The sequence below is a fragment of the Lutjanus erythropterus genome, chromosome 19, assembly GCF_056507025.1.
Source record: "Lutjanus erythropterus isolate fLutEry1 chromosome 19, fLutEry1.hap2, whole genome shotgun sequence".
Classification (NCBI taxonomy): Eukaryota; Metazoa; Chordata; class Actinopteri; order Lutjaniformes; family Lutjanidae; genus Lutjanus; species Lutjanus erythropterus.
The window spans coordinates 14,344,958-14,360,798 of record NC_139335.1 but is presented as its reverse complement, the minus strand read 5'-3'; the positions used below and the strand labels follow the sequence as shown (position 1 = coordinate 14,360,798).

Here is a 15,841-nt window from a genome sequence, read left to right as displayed (position 1 = left end):
TGTTTATTGTTATACTGAGTGTCCTGTGTTGCATGTGGGATGACCTTTTATCCTTTTATGAGCTCTGCCTCTTTACAGCTCTCACATGACACCCACTCATCCACTGAGGAGAGCTGAGTGTGGCATTTATTAGAGCGAGGCTTGTCTTTGGATGCTGTGCTCTTAAATTGTCAGCAGAGGGCAGAATAACCTGGAATTTGAACAAGTTTTGCACCACAGTGTTCCTTAGAGTGCAGGGACCAAACCAAACATATGCACCAAAGGATTTCACGCAGAGATGCTGTGCTCATCAAAAGATGAAAAAATATATATATCTTGCAGAAACACCCAAGATAGGTGTCTCAGTTTCATTTTGTTCAGGAATGTCACCATGGTAACTTGGAATCCACTCCCAGGTCAGGAGTGTCACATTCAAAGGTACTGAAACCTGTCTTCACCACGTAACATGTATAAAAAATAAAATAGCAACACAAAAGCAGAGCCCTGTGACCCTATGGCAAAACAATCGTTTAAAAAAAAAAACATGTTAAAAAACCTGAATGCACAAGTCAAGTGAAAAATGAAACTGTGCAAGCTGATGCTATTGAAAAAACAGTTGGGGGAGCTGTGCGTTTAGGGTGTATAGAGACTTATAGAACTACAGTGCTTTCCAGAGTTGTTTATTTCTCAGATGCAGAACACAGCACAACTTTATTTATTGCACTATTCATACAAACATGGTGCTCAGAGCTTCAGAGTAAGATTTAAAAAAAAAAAAGTAAAAAAAAACCCAAAACTAAAATAGACAACACATAACTAATAACAATAAATAGAATTATGTAAGACATAAGTTACAACAATAGAACATTAACATGTTAAAAATAAATAAATAGATAGACACAATGGATTTAAAAAAATATGACGACCACAGGCAGACTGTTGAAGAGACGATACTCACAGTAGCTGAGGGCCCATGTATTTATGTATATAGTTCTTAATGATGAATGTGGATGGAGGTGGTGTGTGGTGATGGAGGAAAACTAGGCCTAAAGGCGCAGTGTAAAGAAAGAGTACTGAATCCTATGGAGAGCCGTGAGAAAAATAGTTTTACATTCAGTTTAAGTTTTTCTCAGACAACCAAAAAGGCATTTTAGTGTTCACTTTGTTTTTGTTTGGCTCTCATTTATCAAATATAACACTTTTTACTCCACATAAATGTCTGTTTTTCAGTTCTTTCACACATTTTCATCTTTTTTTTTTTACAGCCTGTTGCACCTGTTGCAATTGTCTGTAGCCTGGTTGGGGATATCATTTTTGTAACCCGCTTTTGGGAACCTCAGGAACTAAAGACTACTGAAAGCAAATTAACTTTTACACAGTGCTAAAACCACAGCACAAGAGCATCTGAGCACAAGTAAGCAACTGAACAGTCAGCTAGTGCATGTTTGATCCAAATGGTGACAGAAATACAGTAACATGCAATAAAAAAAACACATTTTTTTGATGATTTTGATATTAACTTTGGCTGCCAGCAGATTGCAACCCCCCTGTGAGGAAGGAGACAGACTATAGTGGAAGGACATCATCCGAGATGTGTCAGTAGGGTCTGAGTCGGGTCTGAGTCACTTGTGTTGAATCAAGCACAAGGAGAAAATTAAATGGCACATTCTACACTGAAGAAGTGAAATGGATTCTCAGTGTGCAGCGAACATAATTGCAACTGTAGAGATGATGCATATCAAAACATTTATTCCCTGACCAGCATGTTCAGCAAAATTTCCCATTAGATTATGTTTTGATGCCAGGATGTGTATCACCTTTACAGGCCGAGCAACATAACACAGTATGAGAGAGAAGGGTGGGAGCATATTTTACTTCACATGTTCAAAACCTCTTATTTTCTTAATTTCTATTAAAAATTCTGTTGATTTATACCTTCAGTGCTGAGCTCAAGAAAAATGTGTTGACTGCAATCTGAGGTTTTGGGGTCTGTCTTTTTGTTTCGAGTTACAGGTACGTGTTAGCGTTAAGGGTAAGATGTGTTCACTTGTGTTCTTTCTGATATTTTTTTTTACACGTTTTCTTGTTGTCTGGATTATAATATTTATCTTCTCTGTAATGCATGTGAAGTACATCTTATAGATTTTTAAAGCATAAGGAAATAAAAACAAAAGAATTCCTCAAAAACAGATGCCCTAAAACATTCTCTCTTCACACTTGCTGCTGCAAAACGTCACACGTTTGTCATCAAATCAGAGAGTCTCAACGTCTGAAGGATTCCATGGTTGGGTCCTGAAAAAGGAAAAAAACTTAAGCCGCCTTACACAAAACTATTACTGATGAAACGTAAGTTGTTATCGAGCTTTACCTGCACACTGTGCTGTAAATCACACTCTCGTCATCACGATGTGAGTCATTCTGCTGCTCCCTGCAGGTGATACAGCCAATGATTACATACACGCAGCATGCAACATAAATAACTATTTTAAAAAATAGATATCAGCTGTAAAAAAAAAAAAAAAATCTCACACGTTTGACTTTGTCTTGGTGTGAAAGTCAACAGTTGCATAGATCATATCTACTGTTGCTGCCTCACGCTGGCTTCTCTCTTGTGATTGGTTATCGTCAAAAACAGGCCAGTTGACGTAGACTGTATTCTGAATTTAGTAACGCATGACAAGTTAGTGCAGAACAATTAGAGCGCTGAGCATCCAACTAGGGTGAGGTTTTAACTTGCTTCTGATAACTCAGTGCATTAAGCAACATAACCTATAATTTACTGCATACAATAATTTATGGAATCCAGCTTCAAACCACATACAAAATCAGAAACACATTAGAAATGTAGTAGACTCTAAATTGTCAGTATAATGATGGTACCACCTGAATGTTTTCCTCACAGTCAGTCTCTGGTGCTCTTTTCCTTTTGCATCTGAAAAACACAAACAGATTGTAAAACATCATCACATGATCGTTGCATTAGAGATATAATACAGCGTAAATATAGCTTACCTTTTGATGGCAACAACAGAGATCACAACCAGAAGCACAGCAACAGTAGGGATGAAAAGTAGATAACTGTAAGATATTGCCTCGTTTTCTGTGTAACAAGGGGAGTGCGTTAGTTTTGTGAAAGCATAAGAAAATATGACACAACAAAATCCACTCAAGAACAATTGATTAATTAAACTAACATGATCCTTAAACAATAAAATAAACACTGCAAAAGTGCTACTAGATAAATAAAACATGAAAAAGTGCCCTTTACGGAGGCACAGTGCAACAGAGAACATGATTAAGTGCTCTCTAGAGTGCCGTTCCAGTGGAGAAAATGGGACGCAGCGCCCTCGAGGGCGCCCGTCCAGTGGAGAAAATGTGATGCAGTGCCGTCTCGGATGCCTCTTATGCTAGAAAAGGGGTTTAGTGCTGTGTAACCATAAGCACATCACCACTTTTTGCAAATTTATGCTCCACCACATGACATGTAATGTGTGCATTTAAATCAACTTACCGTTAATCTTTAAAGTCACAACAGAGGAGTTTTGACTTCCATGTTTGTTGCTGGCTCTGCAGAAATACTGGCCTCCCTCACCAGAGATGAACACAGGCTGGTGTCCAACATCCACAATATCATCATCATCTATTTTAAACCAAGTATAATTCTCCACTGGGGGGTTTGCACGGCTGCTGCAGATCAGGGTGATGTAACTGCCAGCATCCACCTCGGACAGACTGACAGATACTGATGTGTTCTTAGGGCCGTCTGAAAGAAAACTGGAGCTGTTAACTGTCATTAAATTCTCATTTTGAAAAGTATTATAGTTTCACAATCCTGTGTTCAATACTTACATTCAACGTCAATATTTATGGTTCCTGAAGTTGCTCCTGTGTGTGTTTTTAGAGCACAAGTGTAGTTTCCAGAGTCTGTGGAGGACACGTTGCTTAAATGAAGCAGAGGTCCTTCATTTAAGGGTTCTCCATTCTTAAACCAGGTGAAAACAGACAAAAGGTTTCCACCATCACAGCCATTAAAGCAGGTCAGATTCACAGAGTCGCCTTCCTTTGTTGTTCTGTTTCCATTAGGTTTTGTCACGGAAAGATTCAAATCTAAAAGAGCAAAGTTCTTCTGTTAAGCTTTACAGACTGAAATGCAGTGAAGATTCACAGTTAGTTTGTGAAAAAGAAAAAGAAAAACTTACCAACAACTTTTAACGTAGAGCAAGTTTTACCAGTCCATTTTCCATCTTTGTCAGTTAAGAATCTGAAGGCGTATTTTCCTGTGTCAGTATGCTCCACTTGGTGTATTTTTAAAGAACAGTTGTGTTTTTTATCACCAATATACTCAAATCTTGAGGAACTATTAATTTTCTCACTGTCAAATATGAAAGGACCATCATAAATATGATACTTTTCATGACCCCACATAACGTTTTTCACTCCGTGGTCGTCAGGATAGTAAAATGAACAATGAATGGTAACAGACGAGCCTTTCACTGCACAGATATGTTCTGGTTGATAATCCACTTTCCAGTCACTGCAGATAGCACCTGAAACAGATGTATTCATGTATATATTATTTCTTCATTTTAATGTTATCTTAAATGAAATATAAATGTTGTACTTACCAGACAGAGACAGAAGCATCAGCGTCCACATCAGGTTTCTGTGTTCAACACACATGTTGAACCTCTTTCCTGGTAATCACAAAGCTCCTGTTTGATCTTAAAGATGCAGCGCTTTTTTTGTGTGTCTTAAAAAGACAGAGTTAGTGGGTCCTCGCTCTTCTTCCTCTACTAAGTGAAGGTTTCGGTAACACAAAGAAACGGTGTGTATTGTTCTCACCGGCTGTAATCAGGTCACGCACACCACAGACTGTATGGCTTAAATTTGAATGTGAGTGGTATACATATGAAACCAGGCCCTGCACAGAGGAAACATTTCACATGCTAATGATGGTGCATTCTTGTGGGTAAACCACAGTCAGAGGCTCTGTGACACGGAATTTTTCTTTTTAACACAATTGACAACGATGACCAAGTGTTTCTCTACTGTGTGGAGTAATGACTGCAATCAATAGTTTCATCATTGTTTAGCCAAATTATGTTTCATTAATTTTCCATGTTTACTCTTGGCAACTTGGCGCTTAAATGCAAGATTGTTATATCTACGTACAACATGTGATTTATATAATGTACTAGTACAAAACTCCAGCTATGAAAGTCAAAATCCACCTATTTTTGAGAAGGAAGGACAAAGGAAAAGGAAGGAAAAAAAGACAATATCACCAGTTCTGCTGCATTTGTTCTGTTTTCCACCTATACATCGGGACTCTGACAAAGTTATACAAGTGCAATAATGAATGAGTGCAGTTCTATTTTAATCATGTAAAGGAAGTTAGCATTATCAGGGCATTCTCCTGGTACATTTTGTTCAAATTTAAAACACCAGTGTGTAGGATTTAGTGACTACTACTCTAGTTGTGAGCTTGCAGCTTTCAAAATTTCCATAGTTTTTGCATTGAAGACTTGCATGGATGTATATATATATGTGTTACGGGGACCAGGTGAGTTCATCCTCTTAAGTATTCTGACACAGTGTTGCATCAATAAAAAGAAAGACCGTTTCACTATACAATGTTTTGTTTTGCCTCATTTCTCCAATAATAGCTTGTATGTCACATAACTGCCCATATGTTTTATTTTGCTCTCATATCTCCATTTTTTTTACAGCCAGTTGAACCTGTAGCAGTTATCAGAAGTGAATTACAACTGGAAACATAATTTTAGACGACTCTGGAGAAGCACCAGAGAGCAACTTAACAGCCAGAGGGCATCTGCAGACCCTCACACAAGACCAAAAGGAATGATGAAAGAAAGACAAAAAAAAGACATGCATCAAAAGTACAAATCATGACTTTAATTCGCTTTGATAAGGCATAGAGATATGTTTGATCATTTGACATCAGTTTTGGTTGCCAGCAGACTTCATCCTCCTGTAATACTGAGGGAAGCGGAGACAAGAAATTGCTGCTTTGTATTCAAAGAGACACAAGAACACTGCAACAGTGGAAATATGATGGATAAACAAAACATTCATTCCCTGAGAAACATGTTTTACTTAGCTTTCCACTGGATTGTATTTTGAAATAAAAAAAAACCCACAAAAACATTATTGTCTGTACATCAGTCTGTGCTGCACTTTACTGCAAAATGGCACATGGTTGTTGTCAGATTAAGATGGAAAGGGATATGAAGAGATCGATGTTTGGTAGCTGAAAAAGAGAAGAAAAATGTTTGCTTTTAAGTGCTTTTAATTAGATAAGTAAATGTGTAAGTATTCCCTCAGCTTTACCTGAACAGTATGCTGTAAATCACATCTTCATTTTCTAGGTGTCCATCTGCTGCTTCCTGCAGGTAAAACAGTCAATCAGTACATTTGCCTCTGATGCAACAAATGTGACAAGAATCAAGAGCAACTGTAAAAACGCCTCACGTGTGACTTTCTTTTCTTGTTGGAGTCAACAGTTGCGTACACGACTGTGGTTTTTTCTCTGTCACACTGATTTTTCTTTTCTGATGGGTTATTGTCACACGTGAGCCAGTTCACATATTCTGTGTTCTGCAGACAATCATAAAGAAAGATTAATTAGTGCGGAAAATTATCCTCCTCTTACAGTGTACCGTTTACGATGTGTGCCACAAAAATGTCAGAGGACAATAAGAAAAGAGTCACCTGTATGTCCTCGCCATCATCTGTCTTCAGTGCTCGCTTCCTTTTTCTGTTGAGACTGAAACTGGTAAACAGAATTAGTGCTGTTACACCACATCAGCAGGCCACTGAGCAGTGGTAGAAAGTAATTAAGGACATTTAAGCACTGCACTTACATATAGTTGTGTTACTTTTGTGGTACTTGTACTTTATTCTCTATTTAATGGTATTTTATATTTCTATTCCATTACTGTTCAGATAGAAACATATTTATCTGATAAAATGGCTGCTTTGCAGATTGAAATTTTATATGAAAAAAAACATATACAATGTACTATTTATATTCTCTCGAAAATATAAAATCCACTACAGTTTTTTAACTGTAATTTAGGGTCTTGTGTACATAATAATAAGCCTTTAAGTTTTTGTTCACTTTCCTGTATCAGGTTTGATTTGGGTGGGCCTGTGCTTGGACATTTATCACACAAATTATATTATAAATTTCACAAAGCAACCATAAAAAACCCCCAAAAAACCAAAAACAAATCCACATCATTGCTGAGTTGTGCAACAAACGTTTCTGCTCAAATTTGTGTAATCATATATCATATTTTTCCCCTGGACATCCACACCTCATCTGCAGTGGCTCTAAGCCGTTCCAGTGAGGCCTATCTTGCAGTTTGAAAACAATTAAAGTAGAGGAGCACATTTCTGAAAAGGGCTATAAATACAACTTACCTCATGACAGCAGTTACAGTGGTCACAATCAGAAGCACATCAACAGTAGAAATGATAAATACAACTCTGATGAATGTTGCCCAATACGCTGTGGAACAAAGGCAGAGTGTTAACTCTGTGAGAGCGACTCAAACCATCTCAAAACGTGACACTATTATTTTCAAAAGTGATTAATTCAGTTAACTCTATATTCTGTTTGGGCTAGATATAGATATATTTTATAAAACATGAACCCAAACAGAATAAGGTCAGAAAAAGTTAATAAATGTTTGCAGTAAACATAAGGTTGATTTTGCAGTCATTATTATTTTTCTACATTTTGTTGTAAGCTCTGTGGAACCAAACAGTGATTAAATAAATCTGACAAAACAAAAGAGTTAAACTTTAATGATCTTTGTAAAGTTTTTAAACAATAAAAGCAACTTTGCAAGTAATTTGTCATGATTATTTCACTCACTAAACAATTAATACTGACCCCATCAGTCTACTTACATTTAATCTTTAAGGTCACAACAGAGGAGTTTCGACTTCCATGTTTGTTGCTGGCTCTGCAGAAATACTGGCCTCCCTCACCAGAGATGAACACAGGCTGGTGTCCAACATCCACAATATCATCATCATCTACTTTAAACCAAGTATAATTCTCCACTGGGGGGTTTGCACGGCTGCTGCAGATCAGGGTGATGTAACTGACGGCATCCACCTCCGTCGATGGACTGACAGATACTGATGTGTTCTTAGGGCCGTCTGAAAGAAAACTGGAGCTGTTTACTGTCAGAGAAATCATATGGAAACTTCTCAGAATGATTGTTTTATCCTGTGTTCAATTCTTACATTCAACGTCAATATTTATGGTTCCTGAAGTTGCTCCTGTGTGTGTTTTTAGAGCACAAGTGTAGTTTCCAGAGTCTGTGGAGGACACGTTGCTTAAATGAAGCACAGGTCCTTCATTTAAGGCCTCTCCATTCTTAAACCAGGTGAAAACAGACGAAAGCTTTCCACCATAACAGCCATTAAAGCAGATCAAATTCAGAGTCGCCTTCCATCGTTGCTCTGTTTCCATTAGGTTTTGTCACGGAAACATTCAAATCTAAAAGAGCAAAGTTCTTCTGTTAACCTTTACAGACTGAAATGCAGTGGAGATTCACAGTTAGTTTGTGAAAAAGAAAAACTCACCAACAACCTTTAACATAGAGCCAGTTTTACCAGTCCATTTTCCATCTTTGTCTGTTATGAATCTGAAGGCGTATTTTCCTGTGTCAGTATGCTCCACTTGGTGCATTTTTAAAGAACAATTGTGTTTTTTATCACCAGTATACTCAAATCTTGAGGAACCACTATTGTTCTCACTGTCAAATATGAAAGGACCATCATAAATATACTTTTCATGACCCCACATAACTCTTTTCACTCCGTGGTCGTCAGGATAGTAAAATGAACAATGAATGGTAACAGACGAGCCTTTCACTGCACAGATATGTTCTGGTTGATAATCCACTTTCCAGTCACTGCAGATAGCACCTGAAACAGATGTATTCATGTATATATTATTTCTTCATTTTAATGTTATCTTAAATGAAATATAAATGTTGTACTTACCAGACAGAGACAGAAGCATCAGCGTCCGCATCAGGTTTCTGTGTTCAACACACATGTTGAACCTCTTTTCTGGTAATCACAAAGCTCCTGTACAGCGCTTTTTTTGTATTTAACTCTGTAAAAAGTTAGTGGGTCCTCGCTCTTCTTCCAAAGTAAGGTACAAAGTAACGGTGTGTATTCTTCTCACCAGCTGAAATCAGGTCATGCACACCACAGACTGTACGGCTTAAATTTGAATGTGAGTGGTATACATATGAAACCAGGCCCTGCACAAAGCAAATATGGCACATGCTAATGATCCTGCTTTCTTGTGGGTAAACCACAGTCAGAGGCTCTGTGATACTGTTTTTTTTTCAGCATTGTTTAGTCTACTTACATTTAATTTGTTTTACATATTTACTTTTGGTAACTTGGTGCTTAAATACAAAATTGTAAAATCTGCATACAATACATGAACTATTGTTGGATGTGTACATTTTATATGCTGTACCAGAAAACAAACTATTGAATCTAATTGTACACATCATTGAAAGTTCTGAGGTCTTCAGGAGTAATACTGCATAAAAAAAGTGTAAAGCCTTCTGTGGCTACTGAGGGAGGTGAGAAAAATCTGATATCTTGTCTTGAGTAATGTCACCTGAGTCAGCGTCAGCTGCGTCTGACGACTGCAAGTCTGAAAATGAAAAAGATATGTGGGTGTGGAGTTAGAAAAAAGTGAGCTTACCAGACCTCTGTAGCTCACTCCTCATCACTACTTAAGGATAACACCTTGATGCTTCATTAGCCACTATTAGCTTAACACACCTGAATCTCTGATCAAACTGTCTGTGGTTGAGTTGCATCATGGGTAATGTAGATGCCAGGTTTTGAGAGGGAAGATGTGAGGAATAAGAAAAATAATAACAATGATAATATAATTATTTAAAAGCGGATTTCAAGAAACAAGTGATGTTACCTGACTCTTCCTGGGACAATTTGTTGAAGAACATTTAAAGGACTGGTGTGCAGGATTTAGTGGCATCTAGCAGGGAGCGTGCAGATCGCAAACACCTCTCCTCACCCTCCCCTTCTAACCGTGTAAGACAACCTACGGTGGCTGCAAGACTCACAAAAAAAGCAAAAGGCCACTAGAGGCATTATTTGGTTTGTCTGTCCTATGTTACGCAGCAACCTCTGTGGACGAAGACCTCTCATTCTAAGGTAACAAAAACATGCTTTTATTTTTATTTACAGTCGGTATACACATATATGTCAGGTGGACCAGGTGAGTTTAACCTCTTCAGTTTTCTGACAGAGACAGAAACTAAAGACTACAAAAAAGAAATCAACTTTCACAGTGCCAAAAAATTCAAAACAGGATGTACGTGACTTAAATGCACTGATGCGCCTGTACATTCATACCAAGAGGCATGATGAAAGAAAGACAAAAACATGCATTAAAAATACAAATCTTAAATTTATTTTTCTGTGATGAAACCCTAATCACTTGATATTAATTTTGGTTGCCAGCAGACGTGTGACACTGAGACCAGAAGACATTCTTTTGTACTGAATGAGGCATGAGGAGAATAAAATGGTTCACTCCACACTGGAGAAGTTTTATGGCTTCTCATATGCCCACAGCTGACAGAGTCATTGCAACAGTGGAAAAATGACAAACAAAACATTCATTCCCTGACCAACATGGTTGAACTAAATTTCCCATTGGATTGTGCTTTCATGCCAGGATGTGCATCACCTTTGTGACTCATTGTGGTGTCTTTTCTTTTGAGTTACAATTATATGTTTTAAGGGGAAGATCTGCTCATATGTGTCTTTTTCATTTCTGCATGTTGTCTGAATTGTAGTATTTATGATATACAGCAATGGGTATAGAGTACATCTTAAAGATTTTACATCACATTGCGTTACATTACATCAGTCTGTACACAACATTACTGGAAAACACCACGTTTGTTGTCAAATCGGGCAGGTTCAATATAAGAAGGGTTCGAAGGTTGGCTCCTGAAAAAGAGATCAAAAATGTTTGCACTTAAGCACATAATTGTTCATCAAATGTGCAAGTGCTTACTGAGCTTTACCTGCCCACTGTGCTGTAAATCACATCTGCATGATCTTGGGAGTCCATCTGCTGCTTCCTGCAGGTGATACAGTCAGTCAGTACATGTGCCTTCAGTGGCTGAGAGCAGCCATACATCACGTTCCTGTCTCGAGAACAACCACGCACCAAACAGAGAACAAACGCTGTGAAAGTAGTCAGTCAGTCTGTGTGTCTGTGGCAAACACGTCTTCACAGGTCGGTTAGAGTCTGAGCTGATTGTAAAGCCACCATATAGGTAGTTGATTGCTGAGTCTCATTATCAGGACGTCAAAAATAAAAGCAGAGAATGGACACAGCCACCAACCTTCTAGTGGGTCATAAGGGATTACATTACATTATACACTGTTTTTTTTTTTTTTTTTTTTTTTTAGAGATTAGGCCTTGATGATGTTCCTGAATAAATGACATGTTTGTCAGTTGTGCATGTAGATAGAAGTGAATCAGAAAAGAGTCTTAGTGATGATGGAATTAAAGTGTTTACAGCAAACAAATACAGTCCTACCATAAAAAAACATCTGCTGTTACAGCAAAATAAGTAAATAGTAAAGAATAAAAAGTTTCAAATGTCTGAAATATATTACCTGAAGATTCAATAATTGTGTATATATCAGGTCCATCCACTTTGATGGAGGCAGACTGAAAGGATCCCAATTTTTTTTATATTTTTTTCTTTGTAACAACACCAAACGTTGATCAGCAAAGACATAGCATAACTCCTGACTGGCCACGATTTGTAAGAATTTGTACTGACCGACAGTCAAATTAGAGTGGTTGTTTTCGCCCACATGATGCAGGAACAAATACCTGGATAGTGCTTCTCTCATCCATGCAACAAATGTGACAAAAGTGAAGTACAACTGTAAAAACATCTCACATGTTTGAGTTGCTTTTCTTGTTGAAGTCAATAGTTGCATAGACGAGTTCTGTTGTTATTCCCTGTTGTGACTGGTTATTGTCGCACATGAGCCAGTTGACATAGTCTGTATTCTGCACACAAACATAAAGAAATAACACATGATTAATTAATGTAGAACAGTGTCCTCTTCCAACCTTTACATTTCTGTCACAGACTTCTGTTTAACCTTTAAAACCACACAACAAAAACAGCCTCTGTGGTCTGTTATCTGATGCAGATCATTTATCTGTTATTGAGCAGACTTAGGATGTGGGTTTGACCCACCTTTCACCTCTTTAACTCAGCTGCAGACAACCTCTGTGCAACTGACAGCCCAAGTACCAGTATGCAAGAAAATAGTCATACTACTCCAGAACATAGAGAAGTGACGAGCTAAAGTTACAGAAAGTTTTAAAAACACCTGTACGTTCTCCTCACAGTCCGTCTCTGGTGTCCATGTCCTCTTTTGGCTCAGTCTGAAACAGATAAACAGAATTATTGCTATTAGATATTATCATAATATACATCAGCAGACCCCTCTGCAGTGATGGAAACTAAGTAAAAGTGCAAAATTAAATGCACAATAGGCAATTTCTACTATTATGGCTCTCTCAATCAAAACAATGACAAAATATTGTGTTGTTGAGTTTGGTCGAAGCATGGGATCGTAGGAATTTTCATTGTTAAACAACTACCACTGCCAATGAAAATCATGTTTATGGACCAGATAATGTATTTGAGTTTTATTCATGTTACGTTCATCGTGTGTTTCCCCAAACGTTATACCAACAGGCGACAACATTTGTGACCCGTTACACAACAGTAGTGTTGAGACCCTTTGTAACATTTCAGTTCCAAAAAAGAGACATTTCCCTACTAAACTCTATATTTATTTTTAATTATATAAAGTTTGTCCCCTGAAGAGTTAAAAGCAAAGTCCAAAAACTGAAATGAGTTTGATTTTTTCTCCTTTCCTCTCCCATTTACCAGTTTACAACCATTCAGATTTATCTCTCGACTCCTAGGTTGGGATCCATTGGACTGTTCTAGTTAACTATGAAATAAAATGCTACTTCTATTCACAGTGTCTTGCAGAACTTACTGCCATGACTTGAATTCACCTGAAGGCAACAGGTGATATTCGTGACTTAATTTAGAAATTATGTTTGCGTTTGTGTGTATGCGTTTCTGATTAGTATACACAGTATACACTTGCCCACTGTTCACTGACAAAGGAAACAAACTACTACTACTACTACTACTATTCCACACAGACATCGCCCCTGAGAGGAATCAGCCAACCAGGATGCTCCTATTCAATCCTAAAAGGTCTGCTCTTATAAAAGAGCAGCAGCGTCCCTTTTCTCATATCTACGTTTCTTTGACAGCAGCAGATGATATGGACCCTTTTCAGACACGGAATATATCACAGTACCGTTAGATTAACAAGTCTGAAAGGGGCTATAAATACAGCTTACCTCCTGATGGCAAAAACGGTGGTCACAATCAGAAGCACAGCAACAGGAGAAATGATAAGTACATCTCTGGTAAATGTTGCCCAATATGCTGTGAAACAAAAGCAGCGTGTTAGCTCTGTGAGAGCGACTCAATTGATCTCAAAACATGTGACACAAAATTATTTACAAATGTGAATAATTCAGTTAACCCAAATATTCTGTTTGGGCTCCTCTTTTATAGCACTTTGTTTATAAGAGACCCAACTCCCAATTTAGATAAAAAGAAAAGTGTAAGTGTTACCACTTGAGTACTATTCTACATGTTGAGTGTTTTCAAGCTCAAAAAGAAAAAAAATAGGAAACAGTCACCAAACAACTGGTAATATCGACCATACTAGCCTACTTACATTTAATCTTTAAGGTCACAACAGAGGAGTTTTGACTTCCATGTTTGTTGCTGGCTCTGCAGAAATACTGGCCTCCCTCACCAGAGATGAACACAGGCTGGTGTCCAACATCCACAATATCATCATCATCTATTTTAAACCAAGTATAATTCTCCACTGGGGGATTTGCGCGGCTGCTGCAGATCAGGGTGATGTTACTGTCGGCGTCCAGCTCCATCGATGGATTGACAGATACCGATGTGTTCTTAGGGCCGTCTGAAAGAAAACTGGAGCTGTTAACTGTCAGAGAAATCATGTGAAGTGATGATCACGTGTCCTGTACTCACATTCAACGTCAATATTTATGACTCCTGAAGTTGTTCCGTTGTGTGTTTTCAGAGAACAGGAGTAGTTTCCGGAGTTCGTGAAGGACACGTTGCTAAAATAAAGCACAGGTCCGTCATTTACGGGTTGTCCGTTGTTAAACCAGGTGAAGACAGATGAAAGGTTTCCGCCATCACAGCCATTTATGCAGGTCAGATTCACAGAGTCGCCTTCCTTAATTGTTTCGTTCCCACTGGGTTTAGTCACAGAAATGGTCAAATCTAGAAGAGGAAAGTACTGCTTATGTAACAACATGCAAGTTATAGTTGATGTTATAGTTATAAAAAAAAAAGATAAGACTTACCAACAATCTTTAGTGTCGAGCTAGCATTACCGGGCCATCTGCCTTTTTTGTTGTTTATAATAAAATTGACAATGTATTTTCCTGCATCATTATGCTCCACTTGGTGTATCTTTAAAGAACAGTTGTGATGTTTGTCACCAATGTACTGAAATCTCATTGGGACTTTTCTTAAATTGCTAGTAGAAATGAAACGACCCTTGAAGTGATGCTTTACATGAATCCACATGACTCTGTTCACTCTCCGGTTAGCAGGATGGTAAAAAGAACAAGGAATGACAACAGACGAGCTTTTCACCGCACAGATATGTTCCTGCTGATATTCTACTTTCCACACATTGCCACACATCACACCTGAAAAAGATGGATCCAGTCAAATCCTTTAAGACTGTATTATTTTAAGAAAACATTAAATGACACGTAAGTCTTGTACTTACCAGCCAGAAACAGTGGGAACAGCATCCATGTCAAGTTTCTATGTTCAAGAAACATGTTTCCTGTTACAACCAACTCAAATCAACAATGGTGGAATCGGTTCTAAAATACTGTTGTTGATGGTTTTCGTGAAAATGCACAGTGAATAAGTGTTTTCTCTTTTTTATCTGTGTCTTGATCTACAGGCTGTAAGTACAGCTTCCTGTGACAAAAAAATAGGTTTTGGGACGCCATAACAAAGTTTTTCAGCCCCTGCAATCAGGTCACATATACCACAGATTCAGTGCACCGCTTCAGCTTTTTGTTTGAATGTGACGTGTAGGAAACCAGTTTCTGTACAGAGAAAACCTGTGTCCTCTGCAGCCTGATGCCACTTTGTTGTGGTTTAAGTCACAGTCATATCAGATCAGGCAACATGAGCCAATGTGCAGACCACACGTTTGAGCGGTTTTTATGTTTGTTTCATTTCATTTCGTTTTGCCATTTCCACTTTTGACAGTTGATGGTGAAAAAAAAAAAATTTATTTTTGCCGCCTTGTTTAAACAAGGCGGCAAAATAAAATACTGAGAATTTATGATTAGCTTTGAGCTGACCGGTTCATAAACTTTAATTCTAAATAAGTTTAACTAGTGAATGTCAAACGTTCTTCACTGCAACAAACAGTGATATAAACTGAATAAAACTGATGCAATCACTGTGGAAAATTATTTAAAGGACAAGGATTTAGTGGGGTCTAGCATCGAGCGTAAAGATTGCAAACATGTCCCCTCACCCTGCCCTTCCATACATATAGAAGAATGGTGGCTGCAAAACTTGAGAAATGGCAGAGCAACGTGGTGGTACTCCGCAGAAGAGGA

The 15,841-nt window shown here is 38.0% G+C and overlaps 2 protein-coding genes and 1 pseudogene across 3 annotated transcripts; all 3 read right to left on the bottom strand.

Moving 5' to 3' along the window:
- Positions 1–2,343: 2,343 nt before the first annotated feature.
- On the bottom strand, positions 2,344–5,171 carry LOC146309490 (B-cell receptor CD22-like). Its single transcript, XM_084744224.1, has 8 exons — positions 4,605–5,171; positions 4,179–4,526; positions 3,829–4,086; positions 3,491–3,742; positions 2,992–3,079; positions 2,863–2,911; positions 2,509–2,636; positions 2,344–2,407 (listed from the first exon to the last, which is right to left on the bottom strand). The coding sequence occupies exons 1-8, from the start codon at positions 4,657–4,659 to the stop codon at positions 2,344–2,346; spliced, it is 1,242 nt and encodes a 413-aa protein (XP_084600350.1). The 5' UTR covers positions 4,660–5,171.
- Positions 5,172–6,134: 963 nt separating this feature from the next.
- LOC146309489 (B-cell receptor CD22-like) lies at positions 6,135–9,079 on the bottom strand (annotated as a pseudogene). The gene is made up of 8 exons (XR_014772456.1): positions 9,025–9,079; positions 8,602–8,946; positions 8,260–8,515; positions 7,918–8,172; positions 7,426–7,513; positions 6,712–6,766; positions 6,331–6,597; positions 6,135–6,250 (listed from the first exon to the last, which is right to left on the bottom strand). The product of XR_014772456.1 is annotated as a B-cell receptor CD22-like (transcript).
- A 2,022-nt stretch (positions 9,080–11,101) lies between these two features.
- On the bottom strand, positions 11,102–15,245 carry LOC146309488 (B-cell receptor CD22-like). Its single transcript, XM_084744173.1, has 8 exons — positions 14,986–15,245; positions 14,552–14,902; positions 14,211–14,468; positions 13,885–14,139; positions 13,499–13,586; positions 12,327–12,496; positions 12,000–12,198; positions 11,102–11,162 (listed from the first exon to the last, which is right to left on the bottom strand). Exons 1-8 carry the CDS (start codon positions 15,038–15,040, stop codon positions 11,102–11,104), a joined length of 1,437 nt encoding a protein of 478 aa, XP_084600299.1. The 5' UTR covers positions 15,041–15,245.
- Between the last annotated feature and the right edge of the window lie 596 nt (positions 15,246–15,841).

Bases quoted from the DNA above. Each gene is read 5' to 3' on its own strand.
- LOC146309490 (XM_084744224.1), bottom strand. From the start codon at position 4,659: ATGTGTGTTGAACACAGAAACCTGATGTGGACGCTGATGCTTCTGTCT. The intron at 4,527-4,604 runs GTAAGTACAACA...CATCTGTTTCAG, and splicing joins GATGCTTCTGTCTCTGTCTG to GTGCTATCTGCAGTGACTGG. The intron at 4,087-4,178 runs GTAAGTTTTTCT...TTGCTCTTTTAG, and splicing joins CTCTACGTTAAAAGTTGTTG to ATTTGAATCTTTCCGTGACA.
- LOC146309488 (XM_084744173.1), bottom strand. From the start codon at position 15,040: ATGTTTCTTGAACATAGAAACTTGACATGGATGCTGTTCCCACTGTTT. The intron at 13,587-13,884 runs GTAAGTAGGCTA...TTTGTTTCACAG, and splicing joins TGTGACCTTAAAGATTAAAT to CATATTGGGCAACATTTACC. The intron at 12,497-13,498 runs GTAAGCTGTATT...TATCTGTTTCAG, and splicing joins ACCGTTTTTGCCATCAGGAG to ACTGAGCCAAAAGAGGACAT.